Below are 27,149 nucleotides of genomic sequence, written 5' to 3' on the forward strand. Positions count from 1 at the left end.
CTCCTTATGGAGATGGGTGGATTCCCTACCCCCCCCCCTTTTTTAAATTTTTGTCTATTCTAAATGCTGCATATCTGATACAGATTTAAGCCAAAGTCTGCCATAAATAATTTAGTTTCTTTGTTTTACTAGATAATCAGCAAAACAGTTTTAAAGATCTGAGGAATTAAAAAATATAACTAGAAATGGAAATTGTGTTTTCTTACTTTCTGTCTGTTAGGTATGTTAGTTTTTTTCAATCTGTTATTATCAATAGAATGGATTGTGTATAATTTCCAAAAATATTTTCATTGTACAGATTTTGAGAAAGATTTTGGTAATATCAAAAATATGATATTTTAGATATGCATTTTATTCATTTCAGTTTTGGGGAGTGTATTTTTTTCTGGCCCTTTTCTTTGCCCTACCCTTTTCTCCCTTCAGTACCCTTCTTTATTCCTATTGCTCCATTTTCTCTGTTGAAGAAGAGAGGAAAGAGAGAAAATATCTAACCTCGCAATGACATTCAGTAACCTCCAGAAAAAGTATCTCTGGGTAATTTGTTAACTTTATTCTTAAAAACTGAAAGTTTAATGTCAGGAAGAATTTTGCTTAACTCAAAACTTTCCTTTTAAAATTGTTTTTAATATTTCAGTAAGTAGCACGTGACAACAGCTGAAAAATTTCCCTGAATAATTATCAAAATGGCTTTTTGCAGCTTAGAAAAGCTCAGGGCTAACCTTGACCACCAATAAGTATGTTGAAATAAACTCATGGGTTTTGTTTGTTTTTTAATTTTCATAGCCATTTCTTCTGTTCTCTGTAGATGAAAATACTAATATTGAAAGTTCTGTTTCCAATTTCAACCTGTTTAGAAGTGATTTATCTGTGCAAGTAAATTCAATCAAATGAAATAAAACTATATATTTCATGAAACAAGGTGATACTTTTACCTTCAATATTATTTTTAATGAAATAACTCCCTCTGTGCTGTACTTCAGTTTTTCAGATCACTGAATTTGTTTTGGAGGAGCCTGAATTAGGATCAGTAACCATAAATCTGCCAATAATCCGCAATGCTGGGACACTTGGTAATGTTACTATTCAGTGGGTTGCTACCATTAATGGACATCCTGCTGATGCTGACTTGCAGGTTGTCTCAGGTAATATTACTTTTGCCCCTGGGGAAGCCATTCAGATGTTGCTGTTGGAGATCCTGGCTGATGATGTTCCAGAAATAGATGAAGTAAGTTAAACATTTTAATACTATTTAAGGAAGATGAGAGTTTTGACCTGTTATAGAAGTGGGTGAAAATGTTTGGGAGGAATGAGCCAGAAGTTCAGATTATACTTTGCTTGTGATTATTGTTAGAAGTACTACAAATTGTTTTGCTGTATTTTTTTTTTTCTCTTTGAGGTTGTCCGGGTAGAATTAACTCAGGCCTCCAATGGTGGTGCTATTGGGTTGGACGGAGTGGCAAATATTATAATACCTGCCAATGATAATCCTTATGGCACAGTTTTCTTTCATCACTCCTTGTATCGAATTCAAGAGCCACTAGAAAGAAATTTGCTTGCAAACATAACAGTCAGGCGAAGGTCTGTATAGTGTTTGCTTTGTATATAATTATTATTATTTCTTTTTTTTTGTATTGGCTATAATTTCAACTTCATGCTCTTCTGATTTTAAAGCCTTTGCATCAATTTCTTGATCTGCCATCTCAAAACATTTTTATTTCATATATGTTATTTTTGAGCTAAATGTCTGCTTATTAGAAATGTACCAAAATCCCTTTAGGTATCATTTTTTCTGTTTAATCATCAAATCATGTAAAGCCACACAGTAGCTTATTCCTGTGATTTGAACTGAAGGACAAAATGGGTCAACCTGTGGAAGGAAACAAGGAAGGGAAAACTGGGTTTATACATGTGATGTGATCTCCTGAGGTCACCTAGGAAGAAAGGTGACAAGGCTGGGCAGCACTGGCTTTTTTCTTCCTTACCAGCTAGAAGAGTTGGTGAGTCCTAAGAAGAGCAAGCTAATACCTAGAAAAAAAATTATTTGAAATATGCATTCTTAACAGACTACTGCTCAAGTTGTAAATCAAACTTGCTATCCACACAAAGTGCTAACTCAATTATTCTGGTACTAGCTTCAAGGGGAATGCATTTTAATGCATTATTTGGAATTTTTCAGCAATTCAAAGAGGGTCAGTAGTTTTTGTTCAGTTATTCTTAACCAGAAGCATACAGAATATTAGACATATTTCATTGCTTAACATGACTTTTGCCTTTATTATGTCTTTTAGTGGGGGAAGGTTTGGTGAGCTTTGGATTTTCTACAGCACTTCTGACACTGATGTTGTAGCTCTTGCTRTTGAGCAAGGTCAGGATATCCTGGCCTTTTATGAGTCTCCTGTACAAGGAATTCCTGACCAACCATTCAAGACCAGAGTGAATGTGTCTGCTGCAAATGACCCACTATATGCTTGTGCAACTTGGTGCCTAAAAGAACAAGCATGTTCAGCCTTTACGCTTTCCAGTGCCTCTGGGATTCCTTTCTGCTTCTGGCTGACATCGGAAATCAGCCCACTAACTAATATTTCAGGATTCTGGACCTACAAGAAAAATGCCACCAGTACATCCACTCTCTTTAGCACACAGGCCATTGCCGGTAGTGATTATGAATCTGTTACAAGACAGAGGGCCATAATGCTAGAAGGGGAAGAGTTTGCAAATCTCACAGTTACCATACTCCCTGACAGTCTGCCAGAGTTGGATGAGAAATTCACTATATCCCTTTTGAAAGTTGAACTAATGAACATCTCAGCGAGCTTAAAAAATCAACCAACTATAGGACAGCCAAATAGTTCCACAGTTATCATAATGATGAATGGAGATGCCTTTGGAGTATTTAAGATCTATAGCGTAAGTCCCAATGCAACAGAGGAAGGTCTGTATGTTGAAGTAGAAGAACGTCCTCAGACCAAAGTGCAGCTAATGATACACAGAACAGAAGGCAGCCTGGGACAAGTGACAGTGGAATGGCGTGTAGTTGGTGGAACTGCTACCCCAGACTTGGATTTTATAGGTGTTGGTGAGATTCTGGTGTTTGCTGAAGGTGAGGCAAGGTTTTGCATTTGCTTCCATCTTATAAAAATAAGGAAAAGCAAAAAGAAYCTGACTAGCACTCAGTCCTCCAGAAGTTTTGACAAGAGTGTCATCTTATTCTTAGGCTAACTCTCCCTTAATGCTCAAGATAGATATGCATAAGAATACAGCTGTTTTTCAGCATATAGCATTATTTTGCAGAACACGCACCTAGTCTTCTCTAATGAAGTTTCTCACAAGGTGATACCAAAAGATAATGAAAAGCATAAATATCCAAGGTTGTTTCCTTTTGAGAAATATTTCAGTGTGCATTTTAAAAATTTCATTTACACCAAATAAATCAGGAGTAATAATGCTGAAGATAGTATTTATATCAAGGATATTGGAAACAAGAAGCAGGCCAAGGTCATCTTTTCTGAGCCTTCAGTGCGGCACCACTTTTGCAAAAAGCAAAGCTTTCTTAATGACTGCTGCTTTCTTTCACCCAATAACTAGATTTTTGAAGTAATGAAATCCCTTTTTAAATTGCACGATTGTATTAATTTCATAAGACACAGTAGAGCATGCTTAAAAAATTTACCAGCAGGACGAATGACTCACTGGCAGACTGCTTTAGTACAAGAGGGCATGGTACAGATTTATTTTATATTTTCAAAGTCTAAGCTGATTGAACAGGTATTTTGAAAGCAATTTGTGGGAGCGTAGTAAAGATTGTAGTGTGCTAGCTAGATTGATAAATTACCTGAACTCAAAAGAATGGTTACCAACAGTGGTTTTGAGGCAGATATGTAATTACAGTAGTTGTTTAAGTTTAGCACAAAACTTGTAGAAGTGTTTTAAAAGACAATTTAGAAGCTAATACATATATATTCTGTAAATTATTATTCTCATAACCATAAAACACACCTCAGTTATGCTCATGTGCTGAGCAATAGGACTATGTTGTAAAATTTGATGGATTATATAGGGACAGATAATTCATAGTGTTCGCTAGTTATATTATTGTTCTTTGATAGTCCAGAAGGCAAATAGCTAACACAATGATAGCCCATTTTTATGCATTCCCTGGCCTAGTAAATATATTCAAATTGGGTGCATAGTGCATCAGAGAGCTTATGTACTTGGTAACTTTCTTTACAAGAATAATATTCCCCGTTTCTAAGTTAAATTATAAAGTCAGAGAATGTGTAATGCAAATAAATAATTCAGAAATAATTCCTACCCAGTTATTCTGTACATAGTACCTTTAATAATAATCATATTGGCCTAATGTGACCTCTTTGATGGTAATTGAATAAAACCTCATAATGACATTCAGTAACTTTCAGAAAGAAGTAAACAGATATGCTCCTTTTGTCCTTTTTATATTTTTAAAGCATTTGCTGCAAAATGAGATGATTGTCTTTTTAAAAGGTGATTTCCATGGGCACATATATGAATGCATTCTTCTCCTTGTAGGGGAAACAAAAAAGATGGTCACATTGACCATTTTAGATGATCCAGAGCCAGAGGATAATGAAAGTATCATAATCAGCCTGGTCCATACTGAAGGAGGGAGTCGGATTCTGCCCAGTTTTGACACTGTCACAGTGATTATTCTGGCAAGTGACAATGTGGCAGGAATTATTAGCTTTCAGACAGCCTCAAGATCTGTTATTGGTCGTGAAGGTGGGTTCTTCTTTGTGTTGACCACACTCAGTTTTTTTAACATCAGCTTCCATCTTCATGCTTTCTGTTGATAATGACTCACAGTGATTGTTTGTTTAATTGTTCAGAAAACGTCAGCAAGCAGCGAATAACTACATATTTGGCACGAATTTCTTTGAATTTTAAACTCTTGCAAGTATAGCACTTAAAAAGATTTTTGGAAAGGATAGGTAAACCATTTTCAAAACCATTTTAAGTTTCATCATCAGTGCTTTCCTTTTTCTGAAGATCGTGCCTTGCTTCTGTTGGTATTCCATTTCAAAGCTCCTTTTAACTTTTATTGTCTTATTCATTTATGCCAAATTCTGGATCTGGATATAATTCCTATCGTACACACATCTATTAATAGTTATAAGCAAATGTCATCTATCAATGACTTTAATTCACTTTAAATCTTCTGGAAGACATTCCCACAAAAGGATTAGGATTGCCTTTTCCTTTTTTCTTACTCATGAACTTGCTGGTTTAAAGTTTTCTATGCTTTTTTATGACAGCTAGTTTAGGACTATAGCAAGTCTTGCTGACATCGCTAAGTCACATGGCATTTGAGAAAGAACTAATAATTTGAAAGGGAAAAATCTACTAGTGTTTTAAAGAGCACATTGCATTATCTAAGGTTTGATACAGTTTCATGTAGGATGGTGGTAATATCCATGGTGATTACTTTGGGTGGCCTCTGTTGGAATCTGAAAGTGTTACAGTATCATTTTTCTCTGACTTTTGAACTGATGGTCAGGAAAAATTACCAAAACAAAAATTTGTTCTCCAGCAATGTGTGCATTGCATTTTGTGTTTGAAGGGGGGAAGTCTTTCTCTACCAACTCTTTCTCTTCTCCTCCCTGAACGTGAAAGGACATCATAACCTTCGGGTTTTCATCTAGACGGTTTGTGTTAATTCTGTGTGGTGTGTGTGCCCAGTTTTCATGCTTTATTCCTCCACATTAACAGTTCTGATCAGCCTGTCAAGCCAGCTGCAATCTGACAAGCTAAGAAGAGCTGTTAATGAGCACGAGGAATTAATGCAAACTGGCTCAGTCCCAAAGGTTATGATGACCCTGAACATTTTCCACTGCTTAAATATTATTCAATGCACAGTAGGAAATGCTGAACATCTGGAACTGAAGTACTCTGTTACAGTTTGGAAATTACTGGACTGCAGTTTTTTCAGGTTGTGAAGAAAATAATGCATTGGCTTGCAACAACAAAAAAAACACACTGAACCCTTTGTTAAAAAAGCATGAGCTACAGCTATTAGATGACAGATTTTAGTGTTTGTTTTCCACCTTTAATATCCAGGCTTTCTTGTTTTGAAAACAAAATTTACCAAATATAAATCCAAATATCATTATCTTTTATATTTATTATATTATTGAACAGTTTTGCTCTCCATCAAGTAAATATATATTGTTTTCAAAATGTGAATGTTCATCACCTTATTCAGGGTAGGTATAGCTTTTTAATATGGATAGGGGCTTACAACAGTTGTGTGGCTATAACTGTATTGCGGGAGTATGCACTGCACTGACTTGAAATAATGGGGAAGAGAAGGATGGCTGAGGCACATTTCTCCTTGATAGATCCATACCTCTTGATTTGTATTTACTAAAGATACATTTGGTACCTCACTTTTAAATCACAATGTAGAAATCCAAAGATATAGGTAATATGTTTAAACAGTAGAAGATGTAAAACAAAAAAGTGGAATTAGCCTAATAACATCCTTTCAGTCATCAGAAATCAGTTGGTATTTGTTGAAGCCTATTGTATATCAAAAAGTATATATACACAGCTTGTTTTTCCTATTTTCTTTCTGGATAAGGATACTAAAGGTCTTGGTAAAGCTGTCCAAGAAACTTGGCTCAGTAATTAACTACTTGGAGTCTGTAGTAGTAGTGAATTAGACTTGGGGCTTCTTTTTGGTGTTTTGATTTAGGATATTCTTGATTTCATATTGTAACAGCCTTTTATATCTAAAGCATTTTGTTGTAGTTTTCAATGAAAAGTCATTGTATTGTATAATGTTGTATTGAAATACGCTTTGTCTTGTTTGTGCGTTTTGCAATGGTACTAAGTAACCAGTTTTTGTGTTAAGTATTTATTTGTTTGCAATGGTTGTGCAAAATTCTCAAATAGGATAGACTGGATTTCAGTGCAGTGTTAAACAATATGATAAAACAGTCTCAGACGAACCCATAAACTGGGAATGTACCCTCAGATATCTGACTGTAGAAACAGAATACTTGTGATGCCAATAAATTTTTAATTCTTTTATTCTCTTAGGAGCAACATGGACCAACTTAAGACAAAGGTGTGAGCCTCAGTACACCTCCAAGGCTTAATTGAAGTTTGAAATGCTGAGGCTTAAAAAAAAATATACATTTATTTGGAAATTGGCTTGAATAGTTCTTGTATTATTTCTTTAGCATTATTAATACTGTATTTTAATGAATTATATTAAGGGCTCTTGAAATTAGTAGTTCATAGGTCTGTCACTGATGGCCAGCATACATGCATCTCTGATATTTCCGTACTAAAAAGAAACATATCTAGAAAATGTTCAAGTTGCTCCTGTCAGTGTCAGCTATGTGATGCTGCCCTATAATGTAACGAAGGAGAAGAGCAAGATACCATCCTCACTTGACGCTCTCTAAATTACATGAAGAAATTGACCAACCCACCTAACCTCTCTGGTTATGCCATGGAGTTTGAAGCCACATAGCCCCACGTCTTCTTTCATTTTCATAGAGGTACCACCCTGAAATCAGATAAAGTTTTGGGTACTTCTCAGTAGGTATGATTCTAAACACGTGCACAAGACAAATCAGAAGTTATTTAAATCAAATCCAAGGCAAACCTAGTGATATGATACTATATACAGTGCAACAGACTGAGTCATTGTATGCTCATTTTCATGAAGCAGAAAAAGCAGTCATAATAGGCCACACAAACTGATTTGCAACTGGATTATCCATTATCTAATTTTTCTTCTCCTCTTTTCTTAGATATGTGTAGGAATCACTTGGTCCAGAGATGGAATTATTCCCAGATTTAGCAAACTGAAAGCATTTTAAATCAGTTTATATCAGATAAAATAGTAAGAAAGACTTTTTTAGTGAGCTGGGATGGAATCAAGTTTGTCAGATTTCTGTTTCTACATCACTAAAATACATGTTGACATTTTTTTGTTGCATTCATTCTTCAGTAAGCAAAAGAAATCTCATGTATTATTATTTCCAAGCATCTCAGTATAGTAGATTTTTACACGTTTTACACCTCTGAGAAGCCACTGCAATACTGTATGTACTGGCAAACTCAAATAATGTGCACCTGAAAAATGCTGTTGAAATGCATATGCAATACACTTACATATTATAAATAAGCATCTGTGTTATAATGTGAATGTATTGTATAATATCACTAATTTTACATGCTGATATATTGATATGTTAATCTCTTATGTCCACATTTAAAATATGTCAGTAGTAATCTTAAAATAACATGTAAGTTTAAAACTTGATTTTCTAAATTTTATGAAGATTTTGAAGTAGCTTGCTCTTTTTAGTTAAATTGTCTTTGGGGTTAAATATTATAAATGTGAAAAATATAATATTTGCTTTTTATAGATGCCTATTGTCAATTGATACTGATATCTTCAGAAATGATCAGAAATTATTAACATTTTCTGAATATTCTCTTTTCTAACACTGATAATGTTTGTAAGTTCAAACTCACACAAATGGATTTTACAGGTAATTACAAGCATTTTTCTGCATGCATTATGTAAGGTCACATGGCTGCAAATATTAGGAGAATGTATATTCCTTGCCAGTGAACTGTTGTAGAAAATTAGTTGTGTTATAGCTGGTACATACAGCATTTACTATTTTGTGTGGTTTACAATCCAATATTGCTCTGTTGTTTGTGCATGTTTTGATGGCTATTCACTTTGTAAGTTATTCATCTTTAGCAAGTTCCCTGATATATTGATAGTTCTTTCCAAGATTGAACTAAAAGCAAACAAAAAACCCTCCAGAGTTTAGGTTTGGGTTTTTCTGTTCAATTTTAAAAGTGAATGTGTTGTATGCCTACAATGAAGCTTACTATCAAAGATATGAATGACTCTCAAAAAATTATTTTAACTGTGTAATGCATGTTTCTGACTTCCAATTTTTATAACTGATGTATAGAAGAAGAAATCTCAAAGCATTTTGTCTTGTCCTTTATTCCTAGGAGAACAACTGCAGTTCCATATCCTTAGAACTGCCCCAGGACTGGGAAATGTTACTGTTGAATGGAAGATTGTTGGGCATCGTGTAAAACAAAATTTTGAAAATTATTCTGGAATACTCTTTTTTCCTGAGGTAAGACCATAAACAAAGCTAATAGTTAAAGGAAAACATTGTATTTAGAACTGAGCTGAGAAAGGCTGTATGCTTTCCTAACAGTTCTTGTTTCTTGATCTGGTAATTTACTTGTTCCCATACTCTTTGAGTTCTAAATTGGAGAGAGTTTGTATTTTTTGTTATTTTAATTTAAAATTTCTTAAAGGAGTCATTCAAAATACTTATCAAGTAGTAGTATGCTTGTATTTTTTACAGTAATGACTAATCAAATTGTCATTAAAATAAATAGGAGTCATTGAATACAACATTATTTGTTCACTTGCTGGATGACCATATTCCTGAAGAAAAAGAAGAGTATCAAATCATCCTATATAACGTCAAAACACAAGGTAGCGCAGAACTATAGCATGCTGTATCTTAAAAATGCCATTTAAGAGTATAATATTTTTCATATATATTAATTCATTTTGGAGGTGTAAGACTAAACTGCAACTGCTGTAAAATATGTTAAGTTCATTCTTATTTTATTAAAATAAGTTTGGTTCTTATATTTTTATATATGCATGTCTGTACATGTGCTTATATATGTATACATATGTGTGCATGCACAGACACACAAACTCTCACACACACACACGCATATATATATACACACACATATGGGTATGTTAGATACATGAAGCTGTATTTCCCAGCAGTGTCTTCAGAACCTTTCTTAGATTATCAGTCACTCTTGCAATGTTCTGTTGGCACCAAAACTGATATTAGTAATATATTAGATGTCCCAGTTAGTACTTCAGCAATGTAACATATAACTTATCATGCTCCAGGCAGACTTTCTGACTTGTCTCAGGAGATCAGAATATTTTATTCTTATCATTTAAATTAGGATGACAGAAGAAGCTCAGTCAAATTCTACAACCCTTCTGAACTATTCTGTATTAAAATGAAATTAATGCCTAAACCCATCACTAATTTGGTATGGATCGTATTGCTGCTAGGTGCCTTACCAACTTTCTAGAATCATTTGTTGACTCTTGTTGTCCATGACAATTAGCATAAATTGATAAATCAGCAGTTATTCACCAAGGCAATGTTTAGCCTAAGAAATATAATTTGCCTTAGCATGCTCTATACCCAGTGGTAAGGGAGTAATTTCTTAATGGAATGATCGAGAAATGGAATCTCATTTTAAGTTTTCAGAGTTACTTCCTTCCCTATTGATTTTAGGGAAATCAATATTTGGGACTGGCCCATTAAGTTTGCTCATTTCTTAATACATTTTTGTCATTTTTATACTTAGTAGGGCGTATGTTTTCTACTGTGATTGTATGTTTCTGTATTTGTTTTAAAACATAAATATACATACTATATATGTTGTGTTACACCATCCATAAACTTCAGTGAGCACATCATGTTTTTGATTTCATTGCATTTGCACTGCTTTTGACTGTTTGTTATTTAAATRTAATAATAATATTATAATGAGAAGAAAGTAGTTGCCTAGCACTTTATTCACTTTAGCCCATGGGTATTTGCAGGAGTTTCCTCAACGGGAGCTGCTGTTTTGGATAGTCAAGGATATGAAGCTGTTCTGACAGTAGAAGCTAGTGATGAACCACATGGAATCTTGAATTTTGCTTCCACATCCAGGGAAGTTTTAATTCCAGAGGAAAACAAAACTATTCAGCTCTTTATTAACAGAGAATTTGGATCACTAGGTTTGTATAATAACTTCAAGAGGAAGGAAGTTGTAACTACTGGACTTTTTTGTTTCGGTAATCATTAGGCAAGTGAAAGCCAAGGCAGGGAGTCTAGAAGGTTTGGAAATTTTGGATCCAGTTGATATTTTCAGAACTTCTAGGCTGCCTACCACAGGACTGGAGATTAAAACCAGAGCCATAGTCCTCATTTCCACATCAAAGAGTCTGGAAGCTATGATGAGGTTAGGTGTCCATTAAGGATACTACCTTTATGTCTAATGAGTCTGTCTCAGAGCGTTAGTCTCTCCAGAAGAAATAAAAAATGCATGAGAAAAGGATTATGTATAGAGTGATCTTTCCATATATTTCTCCTCTGCACTTCTAGAAGTTGGCAGTTTAAGAACTTCCTGTGGAAAATCCAGACCACTGAATTCAATTGATTTGTCTTCTATGAAAAATTCTCATTTCGTTTTGAATCAATTTATCTTTTAGCATTCATAAAATTCCAAAATTTGATATGTACCATGTGCAAAAATATTTTCTTCTGTTCTAAAACTGTTGACTGAGAATTTCAATTTATCTTCTGCAAAACTGTGTACAGCAATTTCCTTTTCACATTTTTATACTATATTTAGACACCTGTGATCATCCTCCCTCAATTTCTTCTGCTGTATCTGTTTTGTAATGAAGTGACCACTTACAACTAATATTCAAGATCTGGGCACACCAGAGATTTATAGAGTCAGACATTTTAATGACATTTCTATGCTTTCTCATTTCTTTTTTAATCTCAATCAATATTCTRTTTTACTCTTTGAACAATACTCAGGAAACTAACATTTTAAGATAACTATCCATTTTAATTGTAACAGCTCTTACCGAGTGGTAATTCCTAGTAAAGTGCATCACTGTCTGTTTAGAATTAAGACTCTCTTATCCTTTGTATTTTATTTCCCACAGACTAGCTTTGAACTTCATCTGTCATTTTATCTCCAGGATCACTGTCTTTACATTTTGCTGCTTCACTCACCCTGACAGATTTGCGAGGCATGGCTTTATTCTAAAAAAGTGGTGTTTAACTTATCCCCTTGGTAACATTTTTCAGTGTGTCCTCTAACTTTATTCTGTATTGAAGTTTGTATGAGTCTACCCTGGAGGGAAGTTAGGTTTATTAACCTGTATTTCCCAGCATTGTCTTGAGAACCTTTCTTAGATTATCACTCTTGCAACGTTCTATTTCCTTTGGCACCAAAACTGATATTAGTAATACTTCTGCAGTTAGTCTTTTCATTTGCARTTGAACATTTGATCTCTTTTCTTTTTCTAGGTCAGTGAGAGTTGCATAAGAATTGAAAAAAAATTTTTTTTTTCTTTTTGTCACAAATTAAACAGGTACTATCAATGTTACATATGCAACAGTTCCAGGATTGCTCACTTTAAGGAATCAGACAGAAGTGACCTTGGCTGAACCAGGAACTGATTATATATCTGTTTCTGGATCACTGATTTTAGAGGAAGGAGAAACATCAGCTGCCATAAATATTACTATTCTAGAGGTAAACTTTAAACCCTTTAATTCTATACAGTTCTATATGACTCCAAATAGGGAATACTTTGGAACCTAAAACTTGCAACCTATACATTATTTGAAGCTATATATTATATGTAGTTGTGGTTTAGAAAAATGGTTTTAATCTCAATGTTAAAATCACAGGGGAACAAGTAATCAGAGAAAGCAGCTCTACTTATGCATAAATAAAATTAAGCTGTCTGATTAAAGCTTTACCAACAAATATTCAGAATAGTGTACTTCATTACCTGCATACTGATATGAACTGATTGCTACAGGCTCATACTTTTTCCTTGGTTGAGGTTTAATGCCTTTGAAATTGGGCAGAAAGTTATGTGTAGGAATAACTTAGTATCTCTGCAGTATCTTTTTCATGAAATACAGTATTTTACTTTGTAATTCTTTCAAGATAATCAATTTCAGACCCAACAAAAGTATTTCAGGAAAATAGAAAAATAAGTGAATTCTAGTGCCACTTTAATATTACAGACTTCTAGTGGGTTGCTTTTTGGTGACTTCTGTGGATAATTCTTAAAGGTAAATGGAAAGATTGTGCACTGTATTTGTGTTTTGCAGGATGATATACCAGAGATGCAGGAAATCTTCTTCGTTAATTTGTCTTCAGTGGAACTCATCATGAACCATTCAACTTCATTCCCACCTAAGATAGGTATAATTTACAGAATTATCTTTGCTTTTCCTTTTCTTTGAATTACATACATATTATAATACTCCAGGAGATTATCATCATCACACTTATTTACTAACTAGGACAAGATGAGACAGGATTATCTGAAAAAAAACCTTTATAGAACATCAGACATATTCATTATTACACTTATACTTCTTACATTTTTTAGAGTCTGGAAAAATTATTGGGTAATTTTTATAGAGGAGTTAGTAATTATCAGTTGAAAAGCACAATTATCTGAAAAGTTTTATTGACAGTATCTTCATCTGATTTACATTTCCTAAGTACATAATGGAAACAAAAATCTCAAAAAATTACCTTATGTGTGTAAATAGTTAATTCTTAGTTAATTCTTTTAAAAGTCTGTTTTTATTTCTGCTTTTAGGAATCATATCCTATAGCTTTTCTAATCTTCCAGTGATCTTCATTTATCATTTGCTTGGTTAACTCCTCATTCCTGTTCCTCTGAATTCAATAGCAAAAGCTCTACTGGCTTTAATGACAGTTGAATTATCCTGTAGTACTAAAGAAGTAGTTGTATTGATTGTTTCTAACACCTTTGACTCTCCTCCCTTTTCTTTGCATGCCTGTAGAAGTGACTGAGTTAATTCGTTACGGATTGAAAGGTAAAATGCAAGACACTTTGCTGATTTGTAGAAACTAAGCTGTGATTAGTTAATTGACTATAAAATACAAGCATAAAAAGAATAACATACAAGTACAAAAGATTCATCTGAATTAAATTGTGTTAGGTACTGTATAGTCTCACCTTCCGTTGTAACAATTTGGCAGTCTCCTTGGACTGTGATTATTTAACCCTGGTGTGATATCTGCATTGGGTTAAATGTATTTGAGCTGAACAGATAAGTTTTAATCCATGAGACAGAAATATGTTGTGGTGATAAAATGTCACAATGAATTCTATTATCAGACAATATTCTTATTTTCCCTGTTTATATACTTTGATTTGTTATGATTGACAATTTAGCTCCCTGTGAATGCAATGTATTTGCTTTGGATTTCTAGCAATATCATACTCTGTACAGGATATTTGAAGTATTTCTAATGCGGGATCTAATATCAAAAGAAATGGCTGTTCCACACATGATACAGGCATGTGCAGTCAATCCAATACATCCAGAATATTTTGCATGTACTGCTTATGGCATGGCTGTTGGTGTGCAGTTAGTCTGGTACGTCTGTGATACAGCAAATGCATTGATGGAACAGGAACAGAAAACATATAGTTTTGTTCTTTTGTCCCTGCTCCTCCTGCTCCCATCTTCTGGAGAAGATGGAAGAAACAGCTTGACTCAAATGCAAAAGTGCAAGTAATGAAAAAAAGGAAAAATGTTGAACAACTGAGAATGATAAATAAGAAAAAAAAATAAAGGTAATGGACACAAGAAAGAGTTAAGCATGAGTGGGGAGGGGAAGGTGGAGAATAGCAGTTGGCAGTGTACCATTAGAGATCCTGGGTGTACAGATCTGACTACAAAGTGACACAAAAAATGGGGATAGGAATGAAGCAGAAAGGTCTGTCATCCCTAGCACTCCATCAGGATTCCTGAACCTCAGTAATGTTTCTCCTGCCTGTCACTAAGTTTCACAGTTTTATTGCTGATGTTCATCTCTACTTCATAATGACAGGTTTAGATTCATGGCAATAACCTTGTAGTTTTATGCGGTTTAACTGAATTGATAGAGAAAAATCTTTTCTGTGAAACTAAATATCTAAATAATGCAAATCTAAAATATATTTGCTACAGACTCATTTTATGCAGTCAGTCTGGTTGTAGAAGTTGGCATTCTTCATTTCTTTTTAGGTCTTATAAAATGTAAGTTGAAGTAAATTAAGGTAATCATGTGTTGCTATAATCCAAACAAATCAAGGCTCTGTTTTCTCAGAAAAATCAAGTTGCAGCTGTCTGGTTTTGGCCTCTGAAATTAGTGGACATTTCTGACACTAATCTCTCTATTATTCAGTGTTTTCACACTGCAATATATATAATAATGCCTCCCAATCTCACAGGATTATTGTGAGGACACTTTGATTCTGTGATATACAGATTTATCGGAATCACAAAATGTTTTCTCCAAGGGTGGAGACTCCATGACCTGTTCCAGTGCTCTGTTACCTTCACAGTAAAGAAGTTTTTCCTTATGTTCAGCAACAGAGTGTTACAGTGTATAGTAAAAGAGAACAGCCCACAAAGAAATTAATAATTCTGTATTAGAAACAGAATCTGAGGTGTATGCCATTAAGGTTTATGATCAGACACTGAAACATGAATAGAGGATAAAATACTGAATCATTTCTTACTTGTTGTCCCTTCCATACCCTAAATAGCACAGTATGCAAAATTTTGAATGTCATCATAATAAATAGGCAAAATAAAAACGAATTAAGTTTGCACAACAAATCTTGCTTTTGCTATTTCCTAGATTTTTCTGTGCTGTATTTTGCTTTCCTGAAGTTCTTTAGTCTTTTTTTTTTTTTTTTTGGTATGCATTATTAAATGTAACAGTGGTAATTCCAGGCATTGTGTTGATAGTAGTTCTGGTGAGGTATTAAGGACATATTTTCTTCAGAACCTTTCCAATTATCTTGTTCACTCCCATTTTCTCCTCAACATTCTAGAAACAAAAAATCATATATTTTATCTATAAAGTTAGTAGGGATTTAAGAAATGCTTCTATGGTTCTTGAAAATCATGAAAATGGACTTTCTTGTTCTTTCATTTTTGTCCTTCTGTTTTCTATTTTAGATTTGGAAGGTTTAGCTTCTCAAATTGTTATTGATGCTAATGATGGAGTAAGAGGAGTAATTGAATGGGAAAGTACCACGTAAGTCTCATTTTCATTGAAGAACTTACTGTGTCAGTGATTGGGTTGCCTAATTATTTTCTTTTTCAGTTAATGGTAAAGTTCCCATTAAAAATAGGATCAGATCTTTGAGATGGCAAAGGATCATTCAAGTCAGTAGAATTAGGAAATGGAAGATAATTCCTGCACTGTGAACCAACACTTAGTGTATGTTTCGTAAAAGTTCTTATGCTACCACTAATATACTTCCACTGCTGTCATTTTATATTATGAGCTTGCCTCATTTCCTCAACCTCCATCCAGTGTTCTAGCATCTGCATCCATGAAAGCAAACACGTTGGCATTTCCCATCTCTTTTTCTCTCACTAATTTCCAGGAGCTAGGAAGAATGCATCCATGAATGTAGATATGTTTGTATGACTTTTCTTAATCTGTCACTAATAATCAGGAAAAAAGCACAACATTCTATAGCTTAATTCCATTTAGAGGAAAAACAAAGGTAAAAAGGTTGTTTTAGATGACTACTAATACTGTAATGATGCTTTTTTCATATAAGACACGTGGAGTCATTTAGAGTGAAAATGAAATAATAATCTGCCCTTATATTCAAAAGAATACCACTCAACAAACACTGAGAATTTTTCTTCCTTTTTATTTTAGTTTTGAAGTTAATGAAACTCAAAGAAATCTGACAATAATGGCAATTCGAAACAGAGGATCATATGGCAATGTTTCTTTGTTTTTTTATGCCCAAAATTTGGAGGCACAGTTGGGTTTGGATTTTAATGTGACCTCAAGGGTAAGAAGCAAGCTCTAAATACGATACTCATTCCTTCAGCATCCTCAAAAGAATATCTTCTTGATTATTCTGCAGAATGATCAATAATGTAGCTAGGTATTTCAACTTACTTCAATTGCTTTGGTCATCCAAATAGAATGAAATAAAAATAGTTTCTCTATTCTTATTATTTCTTTCATTTTAAATATTAAAATATTTTTAATGTAAAATGCATTCTAAACTTTCAAACATCTATCTCATATAATATTGCTTAGAAACATTAGATCTTTTTCATAAAAGATTTTTTTTACGACGGGACTTTCAAAGTAAATGCTCTTGCTTGTCCTCATTTTGCAACAAACTGAACTTTTTAATTTCAGTTTTATCAATTTATAAGAGACATTGGGAGTATGGCTCTTCATGCCTTCTATTCATTCCTATTTAATAGAATTGATGTACCTTAACTGAAAAATTCTGTGTACTTATTAACTGCTGTAAGTGTTCAATGCTTTGTGTTCAATGTTGTGTTCAATACCAGACTCTCTTTTTTGCTGATGGAGAAAGGCATAAATCTGTTGATGTCATGATTTTTGATGATGATATTCCTGAAGGCGATGAGAGATTCCAGTTAATTTTAACAAATCCCTCTCTGGGGCTGGAGTTAGGGGAGAATACAACAGGTAAGACTAAGATTATTCTTCTGAATAACCATATTTCAGAAACTACCATTGCTCTGCTATTGTAGATCTTTAAACTTTCCTGAAAAGTTCTTAAACATCACCAAGAAATCTATGCAATTAACAAGATCATATGTAAAATAAGGAATTAAAAAGTAAGAAAATGAGCTTTCTAATAAGTATTACCACACCAAACTGCGGCCTTTTTAAGGGTGATTATAATGTTTTTCGAGGAGATTCTAGATTCTTCTTATCTAGAGATCTTCCTTGTTAAAATAAAATATTTACATAGTCTCTTCAGGTAATATCACAGGCATATAAGTACTCTGTGTATATACTGAAGTGGTGGGAACACGAATACAATATTTGGTATTGGAAGTGACCTCTGGAGATCATTTGGTCCACCCCCCCCATTCAAGGAGGGTCAGCTAGAGCAAGTTCATGACCATGTCCAATCCGGTTTGAGTATCTCTAAGGATGGAGATTTCACAATCTCTCTGAGCAATCTCTTTCAGTGTTTGATCACCCTTTACAGTAAAAAAGGTTTTTTTTTTTTTTTTAATGTTCAGACGGAACTTCCTGTGTTTCAGTTTGTGCCCATTGCCTCCCGTCATGTCACTGGGCACCGCTGAGAAGAGTCTGGGCTGGTCATCTTTACACCCTCCCATCAGATATTTATAAACATTGATAAGATTCCCCCTGAGCCTTCTCTTCTGCAGGGTGAACAGTCACAGCTCTTTCAGCCTCTTCTTGTATTAGAGATACTCCAGTTCCACAGTCATCCTTGTAGTCCGTTGCTGGACTTTCTCCAGTACATCCATGTCCTTCTGGTATTGGGAAGCCCAGAACTGGATACAGCACTCCAGATGTGGCCTCACCAGTGCTGACTAGAGGAGAAGAATCCCCTCCCTTGAAGTGCTGGCAACATTCCTCCTAAAGCAGCCCAGGATGCTGTTGGCTTTTTTGCCATGAGGATGCATTGCTGACCCATGTTCCCCTTCTTGTCCACCAGGAGCCCCAGATCCTTTTCTGCAAAACTGCTTTCCAGTCGATTGGCCCCCAGCCTGTACTGATGCATGGGGTTATTCCTCCCTGGGTGCAGGACTTTGCACTTCCCTTTGAGAAGCAGGATGGATAGAGAAAGAATGGATTTGTGTTTATATGTATTTTATCAGTATGTATGTATAATTATATTTTATTATGTTAATTAAAGAACATTTCCATTATTTATTTCTCAAAAGCCACAATTACTATTCTTGCCAATGATGATGGCCATGGAATTTTGTCATTCAATAACAGCGATCACTTCTTCCTAAGAGAGCAAACAGCTCTCCATTTGATGGAAAGTGTTGCAGTATTAACCATTATTAGAGAGCCTCCTCAGGGGATATTTGGCACTGTGACTGTTCAATATCTTGCAAGTGAAATTAATTCTTCAGAGGCATCGGTGGATTTGACCCCTTCTCAAGGATATATTGTGTTGGAAGAGGGAGTCAGATTCAAGGTAATGTGCAAGTAGTGGTTACAAAAGAAGTGAAGGAGGCATTTTTGAAATTGTTGGAAAGAATTCAGAAATGTTTGTGTTTTGTCTTAGATTTATTTTTTTCTTATTTTTCCTTCATTCTCAAAGGAATCATGAGCTGTGACTGATTTCTTGTCGTTATCTTATGTAGGAATGCAGAAAAATTAAATGTGCTCATCTTTAGATATTTCTTTCTTTGTAATAGTTGAAGTAAACTGAAAACAGTACAGTGTGTAGATTATGTTCATGCTTAGGAACACTTCCTTGTATGTACTTAACAGGTAGCTGACACACACAGTTTAGACCAAATACTTTACAGGAGTAATAGGGTAGAAGTAAAAATCTCACTCTGTACCCTGATACTTCAGTTGGTCTGAACAGACTAGAGTGTGCTGTTACAAATGCAAAAAGTTGTCGATGTCTTAGGAATAGAAAATGACCTGTTCCTCTGTGAATATGAAGCTTGCTGCCTCTGTACTGTCCCCCACAAAAATGTCAGCTACAAAATGAAAGACCCTAGAGTGAAGTTGCTTAAGTTTATGAAATCCTGCCACTTCTAAAGCTTAATGGCAATTTGTTTATTGTTGTCACTTAAGGTGGGATCGGAATCTGGTTAGTATATTATGGGCAATGGGATAGAATCTGAAACAAACACTTCTTGGAAACACTGGTTTTCAGTTTATGAACTTTTGGAACCATAGTGCAGCAGACCTGTAATAAGTTGGAGACTTCTTAAAATAGTCCCTAAGTATCATTTATTGCAGAGGTAAACAGGGATTTAAAAGATCATAAATTCCAGATGTTACATAGTAACAGATGCATCATTACTACCTTTACGTTCTCAGTAGCAAAGCTATATGTACCTCCTAAATTTTGCTTGTTTGGGTAGTGGGAAGGATGGCAGTGAGCCCCAAATGAAAGTGAAAACATTGACCTCTGTCTAGAGTATTCTCTGCTAATTTGAGACCACCTTGAGAGGATCCTATTCTCATCCAGAGTAGTGCAGGAGAGGAAAGAAGCAACAAGAGCAAAAACAGTGTTGTTATTTTAAATATCCCTCTATTCTTGCTACCATCCTTACCCATTTTACCTATCGTAAATGTTCTGCAGCAGTGGGCATAGCTGCTGTTTCTTAAAGTCCCTATTATTTCTTTCTTCCAAGCACCAATAGTGGGATTACCTTGTTGCCCTGGTACTAGTTTAGTTGCAATACCAAATTAACTGAGCTGCATTAGGGTATCATATAGTCATGTGATGAATATGAGCTACAAAGGAATGTACGGAATAAGTAAAGATCAGAAGTATGAAAACAAGAATGAAAAACTATGAAATTGCAGAGGGTCAGAGGATGAGAAGAGGAAAGAAAAGAGAAGAAAATAATGCGCATCTTACTGTTGCRCAAATGAAGGCCACCGGAATGATGACTTTAGAATGGTCCTTTAGCTTGAACCCTCCTTGCCTCAGTTCTGTTCTGTCTTCTCCAGTTTCGAGAACTGCTATTCTCCTTCTGTGCTATCCAAGGCCTTACAGTGAAAGAATACAAACGTAGCATGGTATGGTAGAGTTGGTGCATTATTAGCTGTCATATTTCAATGACTTTGTATACTTGTTTTATTATTAGACACTGCACATTTCTGCGATACTAGATGAAGAACCAGAACTGGATGAGCACTTTATTGTCACCCTGTTCAATCCAACTGGAGGAGCCAGACTAGGCACAAGAGTGGAAACTATGATCACAGTATTACAGAACCAAGCTCCACTAGGACTTTTCAGCATCTATCCAGTTACAGATAGGTACTCTATATTGATTCAGTTGAAAGGAGATAGTTTTTCATATTCAGCAGAGATGGTATTTCTCTACAACTTTATTTTCAATTAATCCTTTTAAAGAAACAGGTATTCAGCAACCCAGTTTTAAAACATTTGTAAGTTTTTAAAATATGCAGTGTCTATCATACACCATTGTTGCTCTATAAAGAATAGAAAAAGACTTAAAAATAGACTGTTCTTCATCAGAATTGTCAATTTCTTTATGGATTTTTTTTTCATAATGCAATATTTCATTTGTGTCAAAATATTCCACAAATAGTAATCCATGTCTAGAGCTCCAAGCCTCAGATCAGTGCCCTGGGAGTCATACTTACATTTTTTTTCATTTCTACTTTTTTTCGTTTCATTTCACTTTCACTCAAGGCTATTTTTCAGAAGCAAGTGAACCATATGGAATGACATTTTCAAAAATCCTTCAAACTAAAGCATACGTGCGATGTGTTTAATTTTCAGGTTGCTTAAAGATTTTGTTGAATTGCCGATAATTTTGCCAGAGTCTTGCAATAAGGATCACTGGGCAACCTTGATGAATATAGTTATTAGTTCATCAGATAATGAAACTAATTATTGATATTTTCTTTTTATTTCTGTTGTATATTTTACAGCTGGGGTTGTGCTATAAAAATCTTATTTTTATTACAGCAATTCATATACTGTAAAAAATTCATTTTTTCCTTATTTTCACAATTCTCTTATTTAGGACAAATTTCCTCGTAATTGAAGAAGCCAACACTACAGTTTATTTGAAAATTTCACGGAGTAATGGTCTCAACACATCTGTGAGTGTTGAGTGGGAGACACTGTCGGATACTGCATTTGGCATCAGTAAGTTCACTTTATAAAGAGTCCACTGCTTTTGTCAAAGTGTAGGTATTAATAGACTAGCCAAACAAACAGAAGATATAATTTTGGAATGTAAATTTGTATATTCAGACCTGATCAAATTAATACTTCTCTGAGCATGTCAAGATTCAGTAGACAGAACAGCTTAGCTGTTTGAGTCATCTTGTCATCAGCCATTTCTGACAAAGTTTCAATAATCTCCATTGCCCTTTTTGCCCCTTGTATGAACTTTATTTTAACTAGACTTTTCTTTATTAAAGTATGTTCTTTAATACTTGTAATTTTTGATTTTTCTGACACAGTATATAAGACATGTTTCACATAAACCCAGCATAGCCTTGTTCCGCAAAACTGCTGCTATGCATAGTTCTGTGGTATCTCTCAGTGTGCCTGCTAATATGCATTTGTGAGAGTCTCAGACTGTAGTTGCAATGAACATTTTAATCTGATCTAAATTAGCATTGTGAACAAAGGAAGTCTTTCCATCTCTGTCCACTTGTCTCCATTTCTGTGCTAAACATTTTTTGTTCCGGTACAGTTATGTATGTAGCTGCTCACTGATTCAGGTTGAAACTAACAGGGCAGAAAAGGAAACGCTTGATTTTGAACATGGATCGATATCCTGTCTGGCTCAGGAGCTGGTCTAACCTATATATAGGATTGGCAGTTTAGCTTTACTCTTGCAGTTTAGTTTTGACAACACAGTGTTTTTTTACTATAAACCAATCAAACAGTTCAGGCAGTTCTAAGAATCTCGGTGTTATGACTGCCTGTTGTGGTGGAGTAGAGGAAGGGAACAAACAAATATGTAATTTTGTAATTTCTTTGCCACTTTTTTATTACTTGCTTTCTAGCTAATTTTCTCCTTAACTAAATTCCAAAGTGAATCATTATGAATCATACTGAAGTTGCCTATGCAACATCCATGTGCAATTGTAATAAATGAAAAATACATTTATTGCTTAACTCTCATTATATCCTCGCTGCTATACTCTTTACACTTCTACCAAGTGCTGAGAGACAATTTCAACACTTCTGATATTAGATCTGAATTTGGCAGGTAAATCGTGAAAATGAGGTTGGAAAAGACCTCAAGAGTGAGTTATTAGTAAGTAGTATTTTCTTTTACTATATTGCAGGGGGTGGTATCAGTGTGCTGTCTGTCTTACAAAGTTTTGTGGAAGAGTCAGCATCTACTTGGTGTTTCTTTACATCAGGAGAAATCCTATATGGTGTTCTGTTGCGTACACCTCCAGCTAGCTTTTCTACTGTCTACCAATGGAAGGGAGTATTTGTTCCTGTTGAGGTAAATGTTTGTTCCTAAACACCAAACTTGCTTGTTAATAAGGAATTTAAAACGTAGTCCTTCTTTTTTATTCCCCTCTCAGAATTTCAGTATATGGAATCCTAGAAGGTGTGTGGCATTCCAAATCAATGCCTCTCCCTACCTTGTAATAAGTCATGGAGGAGGCGAACAGGGAGCTTCCAACAACAGTGTGTATGCATTCATGCCTGGGCACAGACTGTTGCGGGTAAGTTTATTTTACTTATAAAATCATAAAATAATACATGACTTTAATGGCATAAGGTTGTCACAGATGGTTGTTTAGTGTGTTTTCATATTTACAATTTCTGTGGGGGAGTTAACGTGGGAAGAGGGGGAGAAGAAATTGTGGAGCAATCAAGCCATAGAAGATTTTCTAAAAAATGGATCATAAATTTTATTAATCTTATGTAAATTAAATCTGTATATACATATGTAAACAAACTGTGAAGTGATTTACAATCACTCCTTTTCTTGTATTTCCCTCACAGATACAAACTCTCTTTGTTCTGTATACCAGAGACGTAAAACATTTTGCTGTGGAGGAAGAAGACTATTTGATTATTGCAAGTCATTCAATCCATTCCAGTTTCATCCAGGTTAGAGTACACTTCTGTCTTCTCTGACTTTGATGTGGGTGGTTTGTTTAGTTTTGAGTTCAAGAAATGAAAGGATAATAAATCTATAAGCATATATTTTTGACAATTTACTTTTGTTTGTATTATGAATTTATAGAAGTGAAAATTTCAGACTCGTTAAAATTTACCAGTAGTCTCCACATGAACAAATTATTTGCATCTGGTTTACTATTAATCCTGGTGTTATTTCTGCTTTGAAATTCAGTGCATAAAACACCTATAAGAACAAAAGTAGCTTCTGAGCTTAAACCTACTTGTCTGAAGAGTGAACATAGCTGCTTGTAGTAATGTAGTTTCCCTTACAAGTGTTCTCCTATCTTAATGTAGAGACCATCTTAGAAGTGAGAAGTTCAGTTCAGTATAAGTCTTTCCAGTTTTTCAGCATCTAATTATGCTCTCTTGGTACTAATTATATGAACCTATAAAGAAGAGATTTTCTTATTTCCATAGATTTTCCAGTGGAAGAAAGACATCTTTGTGTTGCATCATCAACTTCCACTCTATGGAGCTCTGAACATAGCCTTGTTTCCTAGAGGAGGCTTTCTGTACCTATTAGTTTCTTTGTCAAATACCAGCCAGAACACCCTGTTGTACCAGTGGTTGAATAATGAGTTTAGGAAACTTGATGAAGTACCAGCAAATGATATAAAACATATGGAAGCCTGGATTTCTGGATCAGACATCTATTTAATTATTGCAAAAGGTATTTAGCAGAAAACAAAAACTGACTTTGCTAAGTATATGCTGATTTGTTTGATGGCAAAGGCATGTGTAATAAAGGAGTTTAAATAGGGACTGAAGTATTACTGGGGAGTGGCAATTCTCTCGTAAGAATCTTATCAAAGTAAACTCTGTTTTTTCCTGATAAAATACAAGTGTTGCATTCGCTCTCAAATACTTATGCAGCAAATGAAGTATTTTCCCAGGAACAGTAGGAAATAACAACTCTGCTCTAGCTGCTGACTATACCCTTTCTAGGCTTTTCCAAGCTTTGTGCCATGCAGAGATCATCAGTCAGCCCGGTTCATGTATCTTTTATTACGAGTATGATATTTTAGGCGTTGTTTTCTGAATGCATTCCTATGTCTGTTGAAAAATCTGTGTTGCAGCCCATATTTTTGTTTGCAATTGGTTGTTATCTTATGGCAATCTGAATGTTCTTATATGTGAATGAATACACAAAAGCCCTTAAATGGTATCAGTGGATGAATATTACCATGGGGATCAGTCAGGCTATGGAGTTATGTACCAAATGAAAAAGAAAATATGGTAATTGGACTCTCTTTGTAGTTAAAGCTGTCAAACCCTAACTTTTGTATGGCCACCACTGTGTGATTTAACAACCAGTCAAAAAATGTTTAAGTTTTGTCTTTTTGCTCCTTTACAGAATCTGGAAATTCATCTGAAATTTTTATCTGGGAGACAGGGCAGTCTACCTTTAGACACTTTCAGTCTCTTCCATTCCAAGCTGTAAAAAACATCCATGTATTCATGCCACCTTCAGGTTTAGGTAAGACTTAAATGACAATATTGTTTGTTCAAAACCTAGTTTATTACACTGAAATTGCAGAAATAAATACATATGAAAAAATGAACTCATATACCAGACCTTAGAAGTTACTGTAATCAGTGYGCTCCCAAGGGCATTTCTGGCATTACAAAGGCAATTCTTAAATATGCCACTGAAATTTTCTTTTTTCTTCTTTGCTTAACATAGTTCATGTCCTACTAGCTGGTAGGGATACAACAGCACTGTATGCTTGGAACTCGGAAGTAAACCAGTTCTTTGTAATTCTGGAGGCGCCATATGCTGATCACATCACTTCAGTTACTGCAAGGTCTCTGAACTCCAGCAAGAGCCTAATTGCTCTGACTGTCGAATCTTATTCCCAAATTTATGAGCTGACCACAATCTCCAACCAGTCAGATTTTATACCTAGGTAGGTTTTTTTGTTTCATATAACTTGTGTCACAGCTCTTGCATTTCTTTTCCTGTGATACTGTTTTTGTTACAGTGGAGAGCATTATATACTTATGTGCATGGTGTGCTTATTAACAATCAAGAGAGTTTTTCACAGAACAGATTTAAAATAACCTGAAGTGAAACAGCCTTACACTTGACTTTAAAGCATGGTAATAGAGGACTTGTAGTTATATCTTTGTTTTTTAGCTTTTATTTAGGATAAATTAGATTACTTTCATAATTAATTTCAGTTACCCTATGATCTGTTGGTTTTTTGTTTTAAAAAAAAACCAACTTTAAACCTGCATTACTTCTGAGCCACAGAAACACTAATTCAAACTCTGAAAATGCTCTGTAAATTTGCAATAGAATTTTCAAAGATCATTAATCATTATTCTCAATTACTAGTTATTTGATGTATGTGTTTTTATGCTAGTTCAGGTGAATTGATATTTGAGCCTGGGGACATGGAAGTTGTGGTAGCAGTCAATATCCTTGATGACATTATTCCAGAGGAGGAGGAAAGCTTCAGAGTGTGGTTGAAAAACCCTAAAGGAGGTGCAGAGATTGGTGCTCATGGTTTTGTTAACATAATTATTCCATCCAATGACAATGCCTATGGAGTCATTGCATTTGCTCAGGTAAAAATTCTAAGGTAAATCATTAAAATATATGTACCATTTCTGAAGAATAGAATGCTAATGTACTAAAACTGTAAATTAGAGAATGTGACAGGATTGTTTTTCTGAAGTTCTGTATCAACCTGAGACAGTAGCTTTTTAACACCTATTTAGCATTGCTGTATGTGATTATCATTTCCACAGTCGTTTCTTTTGTGAGATTTTGTAATCCCTTTACGTTTAGATTAACACATTAGTTTATCAACCTTGTTTTACAACAAACAAAATGCTCAGTTTTCAGATGCCATGTATATCATCATAGAGATTAGTCACTATTGTTTGTTAATTGAGGGAATTAAGTAAATGAATCTGAAGATTCTTTTCCTGTGAAAAATATACTTATTAGGTTATGTAATGGAGTGAGACAGTTTGCCAGAAAAAAATCGTTTATTTGGAGAGAATGTCAGACTGAAGGTAGTATTTGGAGTGGTTAATTCTTAGATCATCAAACGCAGTAGAAATCATCCAGACAGGGTTATAGTAAATCCATACTAGAGATATAAAACACAGAAAATTCTTCACTGAAATGAAACATTGCATCTGCACTTGGTGTGAAGAGGATGAATAACAGAAAAGAAGCAGCAGTAAAAATACAGAAGTTCCTTTTGTTTGTCATCTGCTTAATAAAGTTTGGACATAAAATATTGTTCTAAAAAAAAAAAAAAGCTTTGTCTTTTTCCTTTAGATAAGAGGCCTGACATTTTAATGTTTTGTTTCCATGATACCTAGGAGTATTGAATACCTCTGAAAATTAGGTCATTTCAATTTAATGAATGAATGTGTATTTGGGTGCTTCATGGTAGGACAAATATTTGTGTCTCATGTCACTGGCCCACTTCAAATCCTGAGATCCCTAAAGTATTGTTATGTATAAAATAATTTTATGGTTCTGCCACTTTTATCTTTTCTAGAGTTCTTTATTTAAGCAAGTTGAAGAAATGGAACAAGATAACTTAATCAC

At 34.6% G+C, this 27,149-nt stretch overlaps 1 protein-coding gene and 1 long non-coding RNA gene across 2 annotated transcripts; both read left to right on the forward strand.

Moving 5' to 3' along the window:
- Positions 1 to 498: 498 nt before the first annotated feature.
- On the forward strand, positions 499 to 7,136 carry LOC112966769 (G-protein coupled receptor 98-like). The gene is made up of 6 exons (XM_026067202.1): positions 499 to 508; positions 981 to 1,225; positions 1,397 to 1,578; positions 2,289 to 3,184; positions 4,549 to 4,758; positions 7,078 to 7,136. Exons 1-6 carry the CDS (start codon positions 499 to 501, stop codon positions 7,134 to 7,136), a joined length of 1,602 nt encoding a protein of 533 aa, XP_025922987.1.
- Positions 7,137 to 12,999: 5,863 nt separating this feature from the next.
- On the forward strand, positions 13,000 to 16,670 carry LOC112966821. The gene is made up of 3 exons (XR_003253751.1): positions 13,000 to 13,083; positions 15,873 to 15,951; positions 16,591 to 16,670. It is a non-coding gene; the product is annotated as an uncharacterized LOC112966821 (long non-coding RNA).
- Positions 16,671 to 27,149: the final 10,479 nt, after the last annotated feature.

The sequence above is a fragment of the Apteryx rowi genome, unplaced genomic scaffold (genome assembly GCF_003343035.1).
Source record: "Apteryx rowi isolate R43461 unplaced genomic scaffold, aptRow1 scaffold_104, whole genome shotgun sequence".
Classification (NCBI taxonomy): Eukaryota; Metazoa; Chordata; class Aves; order Apterygiformes; family Apterygidae; genus Apteryx; species Apteryx rowi.